Source organism: Epinephelus moara, chromosome 22 (genome assembly GCF_006386435.1).
Source record: "Epinephelus moara isolate mb chromosome 22, YSFRI_EMoa_1.0, whole genome shotgun sequence".
NCBI lineage: Eukaryota > Metazoa > Chordata > Actinopteri > Perciformes > Serranidae > Epinephelus > Epinephelus moara.
The window spans coordinates 23,448,266-23,464,344 of record NC_065527.1 but is presented as its reverse complement, the minus strand read 5'-3'; the positions used below and the strand labels follow the sequence as shown (position 1 = coordinate 23,464,344).

Genomic DNA, 16,079 nt, shown 5'->3' with positions numbered 1-16,079 from the left:
ACTTCTAAGTAGCAGTGCACACTTTTACAATAATATGCTTTCATCTACTGTATGAAATCCCCAAGTGCACTCTGTATTGCACTGCAGGGCACTGTACTGCAGCACACTTAAATAAGACGTCTATTTAGCTAATTTTTGTCTGTGGAACAGTGAAACCGTTTCACGATTGTAAAGAATCAAATACATGTGCCCTTGCCTGGTTCAGAGCAATGAAGAGCAGCGCACACTGAATGTGCTTCAGGGGCCACGAAAAGCCTCAAGCAAACAATAAAGCCTCTGGCAGAATGATTAAAAACCTCGAAGCAACAAAACGAGAACACTCGTGGAGCTCTGATCAATTAAAGCTCAACCTTAAAACAATTTACTAAACTACTAATGCTCTTTGTTGCCACAACATTAGGGAGGCAAATCTGGGATGTGTTCCAAACAATACTATTGGTTTGTTACGGATGAGTCCAAGAAGTGGATATAAATACTGTGGACTATTAGAGTCTCTAAAGAAATTTTAAAGACATATTTGTTGTTTGACTAAAAAACAAAACATCATTTAATTTAGCTAGAAGTAGTAAAATATGATTTTTACTAACAAAGACAACAGCTATAACTTATCAGTGTGGGCTTTCTTTGCAGACTGGATGACATAGTAACAAAATTCTGGACTCCAAGAAAACCAATATTCTGTATTTCAACTACACTCTTAAAAATACGGGTTCCAACAGGGTTCTTCTGGAATCATTTGCTTCTGAAGAACCCTTTTTTGAAGAGTCTTTCAAGGACTGTTGAAAGCATTGGCGTTAAAAGATCCTTACCCTTAAATATCTAAATGTTTACCCATGTTTCAAATAGTATTTTTGTATCTGGAATGTATCTAGAATCCCTCGATCAATTCATGTTACTTATGTTCTGCCATAGTTGATATCTTTGCACCTTACTTCATGCCATATAAAAGCACATGGTCTACTGAAATCCTTTTTTCTTCCAGGTTCCTCATACTTGGCATTTTGTATTGGGTCATTCACATGTAGCAAAGTTTCGGTTCCCAACCCTACTGGGCCATTGCCTTGGTAAAGGCTGTAGTTGTAGTGATTTCACAAAGTCTCCACCCCCTGGAGTGAACCAGGAGTGTTGTGGGTTGGGCTGGACAACATCAGCTGTGACCTTTAAGGCCGCCTCAAGGCAGCTGGATGTGGCTCGCTTGGCCTCGGGCTAAACTGTTAAACTAAAAGCATGGTTAGTGGGAGAGAGATCTATGGGTAATGTTGTCAATTACTAGTTTTAGAGCAGCACCGGGCAGATTCTAGATGAAACCCTTGGAATATAAAGGTGTTCTTAGAAGAACCCCTTGGCTGTGGTCTTGTTATCACCTATAGACGGTGGAAAGGTTCTGGATGGAACCACCTGAAAGGGCTCTAGTTGGAACCATTACACCACAGAAGGGTTCACTATAGAGTCTCTTGAAGGGCGGTTCTAGGTGGAATCTTTCACAGATGGTTATAGGTACAGCCCTTTGGGTTCTAGGTAGAGCCCCCCGGAAAGGTTCCAGGTGGAACCTTTATAGACTGAATCATTGTGGCTTCGGGCTAACGCTTCCGGGTAGACAAGTGGTTATTGTTCCGAATTGATGAGATATGTGAAATCGGCAAACTTGTTTAATTCTGTTGTAATTTTCATCTGTAACAGTAACATTTAAAGATATATAGTTTAACACAGTGGTCCGACCTATCTGATGTTTCTGCTCTGTGTATTTTAATTACCGTGTTGCTTTGCTAGCATCTTTGTTAAACCAAAACTACCAGCACGGAAGCTAAGCAATATACTGCTGTGGATGAGGCTGTAGCAACACGTATTTTAGCCACCTAAAAAGACCCACATAAAATACTCAATAGCAGTGTAAGTGTACACTATCTTTGGAATATTTTCACCGCTTTACCTTACACACTAACTGATCAAGGCAGCAGTGGGCCAGCAACTCCCATGTTCTAAAATGACTGTCTTTGCCAGTGGAATCTGGTGGCTTTGAGATTCAGTTACCTACAGTAATGGAAAGAGCTTTGAGACTGCAAGGTAAATATAATGTACACGTAAACTGATTTTTCTTTGTGTTTCAGGTGGCTAAAAACTAACCAACTAAGGCAGCGTTAGCTAAGTGCTGTTTCATGGTATGTATGTGACAAGGAGGTTTTCTACCCAGAGGTTATTGTAAACAAGCACTGAGATTCGGTCTATGAAAGGTTCTACCAGGAACCAAAACAGGTTCTCCTATGGGAACAAGCCGAAGAACCCTGCATGTTCTAGTCTTCACCTTTATTTCTGAGAGTGTGGTATGACTGCACACCATTGGATGCAATTTTTGGTAATCTTCTACTGTGGCAGACAGTGCTGTGAACTTAATCTAATTAATATTAATTTTTCCCTGTCTGCTGTCTGGGCTGGTAACCCCGAGCAACAGTCTACAGCCCGTCTGTATTGTGCTGCGGTTTAGTAAATGATGCCGAATTGCTTCCTGGCACATCCAACACCTATAAACTCCCGACCAAAAAAAATAAAATGAAATGTGTTTGTATACTTAGGAATGACGGAAACATGTGGTTATCAGAATGGGATAATATGCTTTCATAGAGCTGTGTATAGTAACTGCAGGACAAAAGTGGTGCAATCATTTAGCTATAAGTTTCATGTGGAGCTGAAATGGCATGTGCATGTATGCAATTTAGCTGGTTTGACATTTGACCTGCAGCAAAGGAAGAATGTGGCTTAAACGTTTTTCCATACAGAATCTATTTTTCTGATCAGTCGCATTGCCCTAAATATAAAAAAATCCTCCATGTTGTAAACTATTTTCAGCACAAACGTGAAATGAACTTCTTTTAACGAGTCCCCTCTAAAGCCTTTCAACAACTCTGGCAAAACACTGTGCAGAGAGGAGAAACTGAAGGCAAACCATTTTACATACATTTCCAGCTAAAGGTGGGCCCCAATGGGGAGTCAAGTGCAGCTACTTCAGGTGAATGGTAGAGTACTTACTGTAGGTTGCATAACATATTGTTGATGAGGCATCCATGACGTACTCTGGACCTAAGGAGAGACACATAAAATGTACAATATAAATTTTCCTCAATCTTAGTAAGATCCGAGTGGTATCCCACATAAAGCAATAAACGCTGTTCAAATATTCACAATATGTTCAAATACTCTCGAGTCTGAAGGTTTTAAAGTGATTGCGATGGTTTTAATGCACCAAAATGGCTGAACTTTACACAGATTAAGTTGTGCCAAAGAATTACAGAAAGAATTTGAAAGTCTGGAGGCAGCAAATCTCCCTCCTGCCTTCTCATTATTGCCAACAGTATGACTTGTGCAAGGAGCCCATAAATTAGGTTCCTTCTCTATTATAATAATATTATTAATGCCGTACCCAGTGCTGTTGCAAGAGGGGAGAAACATTGTGAAAATTCAAGGGACAGACAGCTAGAGAGAACATGTTTCAGTAGGATTATTTAAAGGTTTAAAAGAATAAAATAAGAGGACTTTGAGAGTGGTGGAGAGAATTCAGAGGTATGCCAAGCTAATACCAGAGGAAAACATATGGAGACATGCATACTCACAAATGTGGATGAGAAAGGTAAAGAGATGGTGAAACAGTGACAGACAATGATCAAGAGACCGGGGGAATGGAGGAACAAACAGAGCTTTTAGATGTGCTGGAGAGAGGAATTAGACAGCTTGTAGCAGACAAACACACAGGCTGGCCACTGATCCTGGTAAAATGATTAGATTAAACAAAGACAAACATGGAATAATCTGCTATAAGAGCAATCAATCCTCTGTGCCAACCCAAACGCGTGATTTGGATCCACACCTAAACAAGCTCGATGTTCTATAACATGAAGCCAAGTCTGTTTGTTTATACATGGCAGTATTTGTTCTCCCCAGCTGAACGGGACAGCAGATAGACACAGAGAAAGCTTATCTTTAATCACTTATCTTTATGCAAGATACTGCATGACCATCATGTGATTGATTCAACAAAGAGACTTAGACTGTAGTCAGACTTAAGGCCTCTTTATACTGTGCCACTTTGGGCTTTCCCAGAGGAAAGTTGACAATCGTGAATGAAACGTTGTCAAATCTTTGGTTATAAATCAAAAGCTGTTTAGAAGAGTCCACTCACGGCCAATTTGGAGCTTTGCTGACCAAAGACAAAACAGCGTCAGAGAGTTAGAATCAAAATCCCACAATGCAACTACTGCTACAACCCACGTTTGCAAACAAACCAATCACAGTACAACATGAAATGACGCAGAATCAGCTAGAGAGCTAGTGTCATGCTAATGCTAAACACATATTTACTGCTTTTGGCTAATTCCATTGTAGTGCTGCGATTTACCAGACATCATGCACCATCTGACATGCCTCAAAACTGATAGCATACAGTTGTGACAGAGCTTGTGAATGTGATTGAGATTAGACCCATTGTACACACTGTCGGCAATTACAGAACTCTGGGAACTCAAGGAATAAATAAAATAACCTTTTCCACTGCCTTCTCTGCTCTAACATTTTCATAGCATCTGAATATGATTGGACGTGTGTTGTGGAGGTCAGCTCAGCGTATTTGGGTTCAAAGTTAAATTTTGTTGTACTTTTGCACCACAACTTGACAGAAGAAATATGCAGTGTGTGCCTCTATGGCTCAGGCTGCTGAGAGAGTAAAGCCTCTCCCTCTGATGGAAATGATGGCCCATTAGTACAAATGTAGAACAATAACAAAATTAACTGGCCACAGGCAGAGTGCTATCAAGAGCCAAAACACTGTGACATAACACTAACAACAACAACAATCACTTCCGGTTAGACAAATTGGAAAATGGAAATTGGATCTAAGTTGCGGACATACATGAAGCAAACTTTAATAAAATGAGCAAATTAGGTCTCCAACTTAATGTTAGTTAAAGGAGCAGTGTTTACGATTTAGGGGTTTAGTGGCATCTAGTGGTGAGATTGAAAATTGCAACCAGCTGGAACTTCTCCCGGTTAGATTTCCTTCAGTGTTCATTGTTCAGGAGGTTTTACTGAAAGTCAGATTATCCCCAGAGATCTCCTCTCCAAAACACACTCTCAATAGAGTATAAACTCTAAATAAAGCAGTTTCATGTTAAAAAAATCAGTGTTTTTCTGACGCTGCCAATCGCTTAGAGGTTGCTAACTACGGTAGCAGATGTGAAAATGCAAATGGCCCTATCTAGAGCCAGTGTTTAGTTTGTCCGTTCTAGGCTACTGTAGAAACATGGCGGTGCAACATGGCAGACTTTGTGGATGAGGACCCGCTCCCTATGAGGATATAAATGGTTCATTCTGAGATAACAAAAACACAATGATTCTTATTTTCAGGTGATTTTACACCAAAGAAAACATTAGATTTAATTTCTGCCAATATAACCTCATGTATCCTACACACTGGACCTTTAAAGTGATGTTATATAAAAGTATCAAACATGTATAATAGATGAATGCGATGTATACACGTTGAAATAACAGATGCTAAGTCAAGAGCTGTCTTTGAGCATGTTTGGTCTTTGCAGATGTAAATCTGAAAAACTCAAACCCTTCTCTTTATTGTTACTTGGCAGCCCCAAACACAACAAGACTTAACCATTGTGTCTTTACTGTAAACAAATGTGATTTAGTCTATAGAAAATGCTCTAATGTAGCCAGTGGCGATCCTTGACTCTAGGGGGGCCCCAGGCAAAGAAGCCCATCAAGGTCCAATTTCATTGTGCTAATAGTTACACCTAAGGTTGTAGGTAGGACAGTTACAGGTAGCTCGCTGACTGTCCTTACTAACAGTATCCAGCTGTCATAAGGTAGCTAGAAGGGGCTCTGCTTAGGGGGTTTTGGGGGCAGCGGAGGTGCGCTGTATAGTGCCTTTACGGGAGGTTTATGGGGGTTTATTCTTGTCATTGCAAAATATGCCAAATGAGTGGCCAGTTTTTTGGGGGGGCCCTAACATTTGCCTGGTTAGCCTTTCCTAGTGTGCCCCTGAATGTAGCATTCCACATTCAGAGACCAAGGAGACTTTGCCTCTGAGAACTTGTCTTGTCTGATCGAGACTCGACTTTTCTAACAGTAATTCTAAAGCTACAGTACGTCTAGTTTTAGTGAATGGTATAATATGCATGACCCAAGAGGCTCCCTACCTCTGGCTGAACTTTACAGCTCGCGTTACCGTTTAAAACAGCCTGTCAGCCAATAAGCCAAAAAGCCGGTCAGTCAGTTGTTCATCCGCACGGTCAGCCAGTTGGCCACCCATCCAACCAGTCACACGTAAAGCCAAACAGTCAGCCAGTTAGCTAGTTAGTAAGCCAGCCAGCCAGCCACACATCCAACCAGCCAGCCAGCCACATATTTAGTCAGCCTGTGAGCCAGTCTGCAGAGCCAGTGATGTAAACCAGGCCACGGCTGGCTGGCGGCACTAGCTGAGATCTTGGTGGTGATCTGGCCTGGGCTGGCTCCCCTCATGTGGATCATCAAAGCTGTTTTTCCAGGAAACAAAGCCAATCATCGTTCAAGCTCACCGGAGGCAGGTTTGAAAGAACACCAGAACACTGCTGTTGGCATGGGTCATTTGCAGATTTGATAAATCAATGCCACTATACTAGTAGCTCAAAAATATCCACTCAACATAAACATAAAAGAAGGAATGGCATATGCAGTCATTTCCATGCACCTTGAGATTTCATTACAAAGGCAATAGTTATCATCACAAAAGGAAGCGATTTCCTTTTGTCTGTCGTATGTGGCTGCCTGGCTTGTCTTCTCCTTTTCTTTTTCCTCTGTCTCTTTGTACTTGAACAGAAGATGAAGGACTCACCTTCCTGCCGTGACTGGCTGAAGGGCAATATTACAGGAAGCGGTGGCAGAGCTGCCCGATATTGAAACTGTGAGGATTAATATTCCTCAAAAGCCTGGCCATTGTTTTTGATAAATCAATTTGGGAAGCCTTCCGAGAGCGGATTAGAGACGCGCCCTGGCCCACTTTTCTCCCTCCTCCTCTTTCCCCTACCCCTCCACCGCAGGTACTGGACCAGAGTTTTAATCAAGCGTGCCTCAAAGACGGGCACAGCAACCTTCAGCAACACCCCTCCTCTGCCCCCCCCCAGCCGAGCCATCGCCATCACCACCACCCGTACTATCCGTCCTCCTCTCCCTAGTTGTCTTTCTCTCCATCTGTCCCTTCTATTTTCCCCATCTATCCTTCATCTCTTTTCTCTTGCTCACTATCCTCGTCTGCCTGTCTCTGCATACCAAACAGAGCCGATGTTAAACGATAGTGTCTGAGCGAGAGGGCACAGTGGCAGTGCCTCTTGATGTTTAGATTCGGCAAAGGGTGCTGCGTGAAATGTGCGGTGACGGAAAACGGTTAACGCTCTTGACATCTCACACAGCCAATTTTCACGTTCCTGTTCTGTTCTCTTTCATTACTCCACAGATCACAGCCGTGAGGAATGTGGAAATTCACTTTGGAAGAGGAAGCGATTGCATCGAAGTTAGCAAAAATAAAATCTAAGAAGAAAAAAAAAACAACCAAAAAAAAAACGCTTGTATTGTGTTAGCAGCCGAGGGAGCACAAAGAGGTCAGAAAACTGGGAGGGAGGGAAGTGTTTGTTTTTCCTAGACTCTTTCATTCTTGATGGGTGATTTTAGTTTTTTCTACCCTGTCAGCCTTTTTTAATCCCTTTTTTTCTGCTGCTTGTTTTCTGATGCCTGTTGTGTTTGCCGCCTACGAAACAGATGTCATCGAGCACAGCTGGAGCGGCGAAGAAAACGATGAGAGAAGAAGAGAGAACCTCATGCTGTTTTGCAGCCCGCCCCGTCTCTTCCATCCCTTTACACATAGCACAACCTCATATTACACATACATAGACAGCAATCTACCCATAATGCAGCGCATTATGGCCCACCTGATATGTGGAAACGGGGGAAGCAGCGATGAAGGGCGTGATGGAGGTCTGTGCAATCATGCGGTTGGTGGCGATGCTGTAAGGCGAGGAGTAGAACCTGAGGAGGGACAGAGAGGGAGGGAGAGAAAGAGGGGGAAGGAGGTAAAGGAGGAGGAGAGGACACAGCAGAATTAGCTTGTCAAATTCATTTTAGTTTTATAGAACATAATGTAAATATAAAATGATGTTAAAAATACAAAAACGGTGCATTAACTGACATATCTTTCGCCTGTACAAAGATTTCTCTGTCTATATAAAAAAGAAACACTTGCAAACCAGAGCACACACACACACAGACACACAAACGCACTGTCGATTTATCCTGCAGCTTGTTCAGAGCAAACACTTGGCCATATATTGTATTTCGAACGCCACATAAAAGTTTCATGAAGTGTCTTATAGTGTTCTCAATTGAAAAGTCGGGTTTTATCACATCAAATTGAGCTTTGTCATAGTATAAAGTAGGAGTTTGTCTGTATTTTTTTTTTCCAATGTGGATTCAAGTATTAAGGCTGCACTGTACCATGCTGGCTGGCTGGCTTAAGCAGCACGCTTGTAGGCTAAGCTTGTGGAAAACTCAATGCATTTCAAGAAGGTGAGGTTTGACATGAGCTGCAGAGAAGCGAGGTGGTCGGCTCCGCTACTTTATCTCGTTGCTAAAGGTTTATAGCGACAGAATGTTGCTGTGATCCCCAGGGAGGCTAAGTGGAATGTCCAATAGTCTCTGTCACCTGAGCTGAAGATCATATTACTGGCCAAGGATTATAGACAAGTTATGTACAAGGTTTGACCACCCTACATTTGAATTGAAGATACAGCATCAGCTATTTATGTTGTGTATTACATTATATTTTAACCTTGGAGACCCCAGGCCACTTCAACAGCTAAAAACAACAACTTTACATTGGTTTATCAGCTTGATGGACAATCTTGGAACCCATCGGCTGTTAGACTGATGACAATAAAGCCTTTGAGGGAAACAGACAACATTTTGTGGTTCCAGTGTAGCCAGCGGGTATCTGGATAATGGATATGCAGGCCAAGATTTCCTCCTCTGTGTGCCGGTCATTGCTTACAGTCTGATTAGCAACTTGAGATGCAAGAGTGCATTTGGAGTTGACTGTGCACTAATCTGTCTAAACAGATATCTGCATATGAATTAAAAAAAGCTACTAAAAATTTAAATCATTGGCAGATGATAGCAGATGAACTCTGAGATTGCATTTCAGCCGATGTGTTCCACCTCTTTTGCTCTCCATGCTGACTGTTTACCTGCATGTAACCCTAGCCCGCTCAAACGTGACTGATCCACTTGGACTATAAAGGGAATCCAGAATGCTTCCAATGCCACTGCAAAGAGATTTTGTATTAATATTCAGATTTCTGTTTATGAAGAATCCTTAATGGGTTACAATAGTTATGACTTTGAACTGATTGCAAGTTTTAGAAGTTTGCTAGAAAAGATTCATTTACCTCTGTTTTACCCCAGCTATAAAACATGGTTAAATACAATAGATTGTTAAAATATTATGTATCTGTGACTGACGTTTACAGTCCTTTTACCGTAACTTTACAACTCCCGAATTCCAAATAAATCTATTTCAATTTCTCACAATGGAGTTTTAATAGTTTGTTTATAAGAGGACAAACTGGAAGGTAAACCTCTCTCGAGTCAAACTGAACACAAACATGAGTCATGTTATAATGTCTGATAAAATATTTTAGATTTTTTATGACTTTTGGCACAATAAATATATATTTGTTCACAAATAGCTCATTAATTGATAAAACATGAAATGTTTCTTTAGTTGGAATAGTGACAATGTTTTGTATGACAATTTCCTTCATCACCAATAAAACAGTATTACCAATAAAACACAAGGAGTAAAACACAACTCTGTTAATGTGCTACTTGAGAGATGATGAAATATCTTACTGTTTTTAGGTTAATGTTTGGTCTTAATGTGGGCAATAAACTTGCTGCTCTCCTATAAAAGTATACAGTCAAATTCAAATATTAATGCAAACTAGAAAATGTAAATTCAACCCCTCAGTAGTATATACAGGGGTAATTTGCATCATAATTATATTTTAAATTTACTAATCCAATTTGCCTGTGTGCTCTCCACCCACAGGAATAGCCACTGGGTTCAGGTGCATTGTCAGCTGGTTGGCAGGCAATGGCGAGGACTGCTGATGCCTGGCATCACAGATTGGTTCTAGGGCAAAACATTCTCACTGCCAACTTGTCAGATACCAATGCTTCGTCAGTAGCCCTTTGCATCAAACTAAGATGCTCTGAGTACTCCTCTAGAATCAGTTTTGGACACTCAGGGACATTGTGTTAGTTTCTGCTTGTTACACACATAGTGTCTGTTCAAAATAAACTTAAACTAACATAGGTTTACTTTGTTTTACAGTTAAGGCAACAAAAGTACTTGGAAAGGTTAAGAAAAAAGATCCATGAGTCAATGTTGAATTTTGGTTTCTGACAGGACACATACAGCAGTCTCTTGGTTGAAAGTCCTTTGTTTGTTGGACCCATCCACCACACTGGACATTCTTGCTCTTTATGCTAAGTCAGTTGCCCACCAGTTGGAAGTGAGATCACCTGTCTGAGGACATGGAGTCTTGTGGGGGTACTATGGGACTACATGGTACCCTGGCTGTTGCTACAAGCTGGTGTGAGAGCTGAGTCTGTATTCTCTGCAGGAAGTCATAGACTTTTCAGTAGATGTTGAGCTTCAGTGAAGTCACTGATTCTGTTTGTGATATTCATGGACAGGATCTTAAGGTGCAGCCGTGGGATGTGGGAATCTCTGGACTAGGGACCTCAGAACTGCTCTTTGCAGATGATGGGGTTCTATTGGCTTCATCAGACCGTAACCTTTAGTACGCACTGAGATGTTTTTCAGCTGAGTGTGAAGCGGTCCGAGTCACGGAACCAAAGGACTTGAAGTCAGCACCTTCGAGGGTGAGTCCCTGGTTCTCTGCCAGAAAACGGTGGATTTCTCCATCTAGGTTTGGAGTGAGATGCTCTAGTAAGAGAAGGAGTTCAAGGATTTCTGGGATTTGAGGATAAAATAGAGCATAAAATCAACAGGTGGGTTGGTATAATGTCAGCAGGAATTGAGCCGGAAGGAAAAGATTCTGACTTACTAATCGTATGGTTACCGACCAAAGGAATGAGGTTGCTAATACTAACAGCCAAGATGAGTTTTCTCCGTAGGGAAGCTGGGCTCATTCTTAGAGATAGGATAAGGACCACAACATTTGGAGGGGGTTTGGAGTAGAGCTGCCACTCTTCCACGTCAAAGGTGGGCCAGTTAAGGTGGTTTGGGCATCTGATCAGGATGTCTCCTGCTAAGAGGTTTTCCAACTGGTAGGTGGTAGGTGACCCTGGGTTAGAACCAGTAGACTGGAGAGATTATATATCTCATCTGTTTTAGGAATACCTTGTGATCATACAGGAGGAGCTGCACCATGCTGCTGGGGAGGAGGGATGTCTGGACTACCTCGCTTAGCACCACCGTGACCTTGCCCCAGATAAGTAGCAGAAAGTGGATGGATGGATCCAATTTGCACTTGAATTTTGATGTACCAGTAAGCACAGTCTGACAAATGTGAAGTGGCTTTTTTGTTTTACATTTTCAGTTCAACTGCAGTTTTATTTTGTACTTTCCATTAACTTATGAATTAAATTTTCGGTATACTTCTATATTCTTTGCCACTGATTCACGCTTTATGTCTATTTTCCACTTTGAGTAACATTTGTATAAAACTGACTACTTTCACATTCTTTGCAACTCAATTCACCTAATTTCCTTTTTTCCTGGAACATGATCATTTAGCTAAACTTCTGGTCGAACGTAATACGAGTGAATCACTCCTTTCCCAGCAGGTCTGTTGCCTAACAAAAATATCTGTGGGATTATAATTTGGCGGATTTGCAGCAAAGCAGGCTTTTACATGGCAGGCTGTGTGTAATGAGTGATGCTATTCATCCAGTTTTTTGGTTGAGATTGACTCCGAGTCACTGGGGGATAAGTGGTTTAGGAAGCGGGGAATAAGGAGCTTCCTGTGAATGACTGAGGCCAGAGGGAGACAGAGGAGAGCCTAAACACTCTCCTTCCTGTCTCAGGACTGCGGGGAAAAATAAAACATGTTGCCGGGTCATTTATTTCCACAGCAGCATTAAGTCATGACATAAAGACACAGAAACACACAGGAACACACACATACATGAAGAACCAAACACACAGAAGCTCGCACAGCTGCCCTTGGCCATTTTTCACCCGTCCCAACCTATGAAAACTGATACGGCACCCATATAGATTTTCCTAATCAAACAGTAACAAAGTGCAGACACTACATTAATCTTTATGTATGACAGTGGTATTGAACGGGTCCTATGAGCCAAGAGGTTAGTGTATTAGATAGTGCCAAGGATGGATTGACTGTCAAGCTCTTACCCATTCTGCATTGCAGCTGGATCATATGTTAACGCCATGCCAGTCTGAAAAAGAAAAAACATGCAGGATTAATCACAAATTAAGAAAAATAATAAATGACATAAAACTGCAACAAGGAAAAAACTGACGATTGAAAAGGCAGTGCAGATAAAGCTGAAACAACACCTTCATCTTTTTTTCTGTATTTTCCTTCTTCATTTTTGGGAATGTGCTTCCTCCCTTTTTTGCCAAGGATTAGATAAAGATCAGAAGACTATGTTTTTACATTTCAGTTATTGTACACATGAAACAAATGATATAACGTGTTAATTAGCATGTTGTAGAGGTGTTGGTAGCAGCTTTTTTTTTTCTTTTCTTTTCTGAACAGAGCTAAGCTGGCTGTTTTCCCTGTTTTAAGTCTGGCTGTACCTTCATATTTAGAGCATACAGACATGAGAGTGGTTTCAATCTTGTTTCTGTAAAAAAGCAAATATGTTTACTTTCCAAAATGTCAAACTACTCCTGCTTAAAGGGGACCTATTATGCTCATTTTCAGGCTCATATTTGTATTTTGGGTGTGTACTAGAACATGTTTTCAAGCTGTAATGTTAAATGCACTTAATGTAACTACAATGACTGCCTTGTGGTTGTATACCTCTACGAACCAGTCAAGTTGCAGTTAAAGGTTACGTCCAAATCTGGACTCCAGACTCATATGTAGCCATGACAGTAGACTTTGCTTCTAGTATGAATGTTGCTGCAAAGAAGCTACAAATTCTAAAACATGGATGCCTCACACACATCTTCAAACCACGGCACAGAAGATCTAAACAATCAGCACAGTTTCAAGGTGGTGGTGTCACAAATTCAGTATCTGATCAAATGTATCTTCTGTTCCTGAGTTATGGTGTTGAATAATGGCCAGAAAAGTGTTTTTGCAGAAAATTATGATGTCACAGTGAAGTTGACCTTTGACCTTTTTGATATAAAATCTCATGACTTCATCATATTATCCTATCAGACATTTGTGTAAGATTTTGTAATAATTAGCTTATAAATTCTTGAGTTATGGTCAAAAATAGTGAGGTCCATCAAGGCCATTTTAAATAATCCCATTCATAAAAATGGGATGCATAGACGGACAGACTGATGGACAACACAAAAACAATACCTTTAACTACAGCTAGCAGCGACATGACGATTTAAAAAGAAATTAATTTTCTATGTCTGAGACACTTAGTTTTAGCGCCTGTCTCTTTAAGCCCCCCTCCCGAAAAAGCCCAGCCTGCTCTGGCTGGTTAGCAGTTCTGGGTCTTCCATATTTTGGCGTCTCTGCATCATTATCACAGTTGGGGAATGACTGTAACCGAGTATAGCAGCACTTTCTACTGTGAAAAATCACAGATAAAATCTTCTCTACGGAAATCTTCCCACTGGAAATGTTCCAGCAGCAAATATGATTCAAAATTAGGAAGGAATAAACAACATTTTGCAACCAAAACTACATGTTTCCCTGGCGTTAGCATGTAGCTACATGTAGCAGTGTAGGCTCCATCATGTAAACACTTGCAGTAGCTTGCCTAGAGCAGATGACCATGTAAAAAATGCGTCACAACAAACAAAGAAATGTTGGAAACAGAGCATTTTGAACAGTCTGAGTTTTTGCTAGCAGGAATGAATTTTTCATGGGTTTACCTACGTTTTTGAAACTTTGGCCATGTTTAATATGAACAACTGACATTTTAACATACATGACAAATAAGAGGGAAAAACACACAGGTTCCATTTAATGACAAGTGCATAGGACCAAAATCCTGCACACAACGTTTCAGTAGGTAGATCATTGTCAGGTATGATTAATATCTCCTTCATACACATTGGACATGTTGTGCATATATATTGTACTGCATTCTGTCAGCATCACCCAGATGTTATTTTGTGCCAGTATGTTCTGTATGTCTCGGGGAAATCTGTCGATATGTTCCTGCACCAATGTCACCCAGATAATCCGTTGTATCTTTACTGTACTTAGGGAATAATGTGATTTATACCCTGATTCTTTTTGTTCAGAATAAATTTAATCAAATCAAAATCAACTCATTTTCAAATTGGAAAAACTGACAAGTGACAAAGCCAATGTGGGGAAAAGCTCAGTCAATAGGACAAAGTGAATTGGTATTGAGGACGCCTCTTTTTCCATTTCAATCACGTACATTCATGTATTTATGAATGAGAGGAAATGAAGAAATGCCCTTTGGAGAGAAAAGGAGTGAGCGGAAAACTGAGTTCTTTGTCTGCTGATGGTGTGCGTGTAAGTGTGTGTGTGTGTGTGTGTGTGTGTGTGTGTAGGTGTGTGTGAGGCCCTCTAAGAGTCCAGGAGAGAAACCTGTGCGCCGCAATCCGTCATCTGCATTCCTGAAGGTTCTCTCCCGGAGGAGAGCTAATCCGATTTCTTTTAACGGGAGGCTGCTGAGGACGGCAGATTTCATCAGCATACACACACACACACACACACACACACACACGTGCGCACACACACTCCCTTTTCTTGCCCTTCCTCTCTTTCACTTTGCTCTCCCTCCCCCTCCTTTCTTTCGCCATCATCTTATGTTCTCTTCCTTTTTCTCCTTACCTTTCTCCCTTCATCCCTCATCTCTTAATCTACCCTCCTCCTGTCTTTCTGTGCCACTTTTTTGCCCTTGTCCCTCTAGAGGGCTACCTACACTGAGCCATATAGTTAAGGGAACAGTGGCTCAGAGGAGCAGGGGGGATCAGTGAGCCTGAACCAAACCCATGAGAGTGAGCGAAAACAGAATCCATACCAAATGAATGGGGATGTGTGGATGCATGTGTGAGTAGTGGCCTTTGTGTTCAGTTTCTGTGAGAGTGCATTTGCACAACGAGTTAAAAAAAGCTTTCAGAGACACTTTATGTAAAGGCCAGATGAAGGGACTTGCATCAGCTCTGTGTTATTTGAATATCTTTTACTCTATTTGTGTATTTTCACCTTCAGTCCCCTTCTGTGAGTCAATATGTGCAAAGGTCTCTCTGAATGTGTTTATACACCGTCTTTACACTAAATGTGAGATCAAAACTGCTTGTCTGTGTGTGAGTGTGTGTTCACATGTGCGCTAATAGCAGTGGCAGACTTGGCCAGCTGTCTGGTGAGGCTGATAACTCCCCCAAGTGCTGCCCTTGGTTCCATGTGCTGATGAATTCCACAGCAGAGAAGCTCCTGACCGGAGACCCTGCATGGCCAATGACTGATTACTGATGCAGTCAGCTTTTGGCTTTGCTGCAACAAGGAGAAAGGGAAAAGACAGACAGTCTGTGTATGTTCTCTGTGTTGTGTTTTTTTTTTGGTCTGAGCTTGTTTCAATACTGAAAAAATGTCGATACTGTGCAGATCCTGTGAGCATAGCTTGGCCCTGAGAAAAGCTGCTGAGGACAGACTGACTTTAGAGAGGAAGCAGCTAGGTATGTTCATTTTGCATGCCAAATTAGCTGAAATCGAGTTGCACTCCCTCACCTCATGCTGTAAAGATGATTTAAAGATCCAGTGTGTTGAATTCAGGGGAATATATTGGCAGAAAGGGAATTTGTTACTTTAGAATGAGCCGTTTATATC

The 16,079-nt window shown here is 41.3% G+C and overlaps 1 protein-coding gene across 8 annotated transcripts in view; it reads right to left on the bottom strand.

Moving 5' to 3' along the window:
- The window catches only part of rbms3 (RNA binding motif, single stranded interacting protein), a 381,273-nt gene that overhangs the window by 38,711 nt on the left and 326,483 nt on the right, over positions 1-16,079 (bottom strand). For all 8 annotated transcript variants that reach the window (XM_050035272.1, XM_050035279.1, XM_050035274.1 and 5 more), the window contains 3 exons: positions 12,473-12,516; positions 7,962-8,058; positions 3,025-3,075 (listed from right to left, as the gene is read on the bottom strand). In XM_050035272.1, coding sequence (XP_049891229.1) covers positions 3,025-3,075; positions 7,962-8,058; positions 12,473-12,516 — 192 coding nt within the window. The remainder of the gene's footprint in view (positions 1-3,024; positions 3,076-7,961; positions 8,059-12,472; positions 12,517-16,079) is intronic.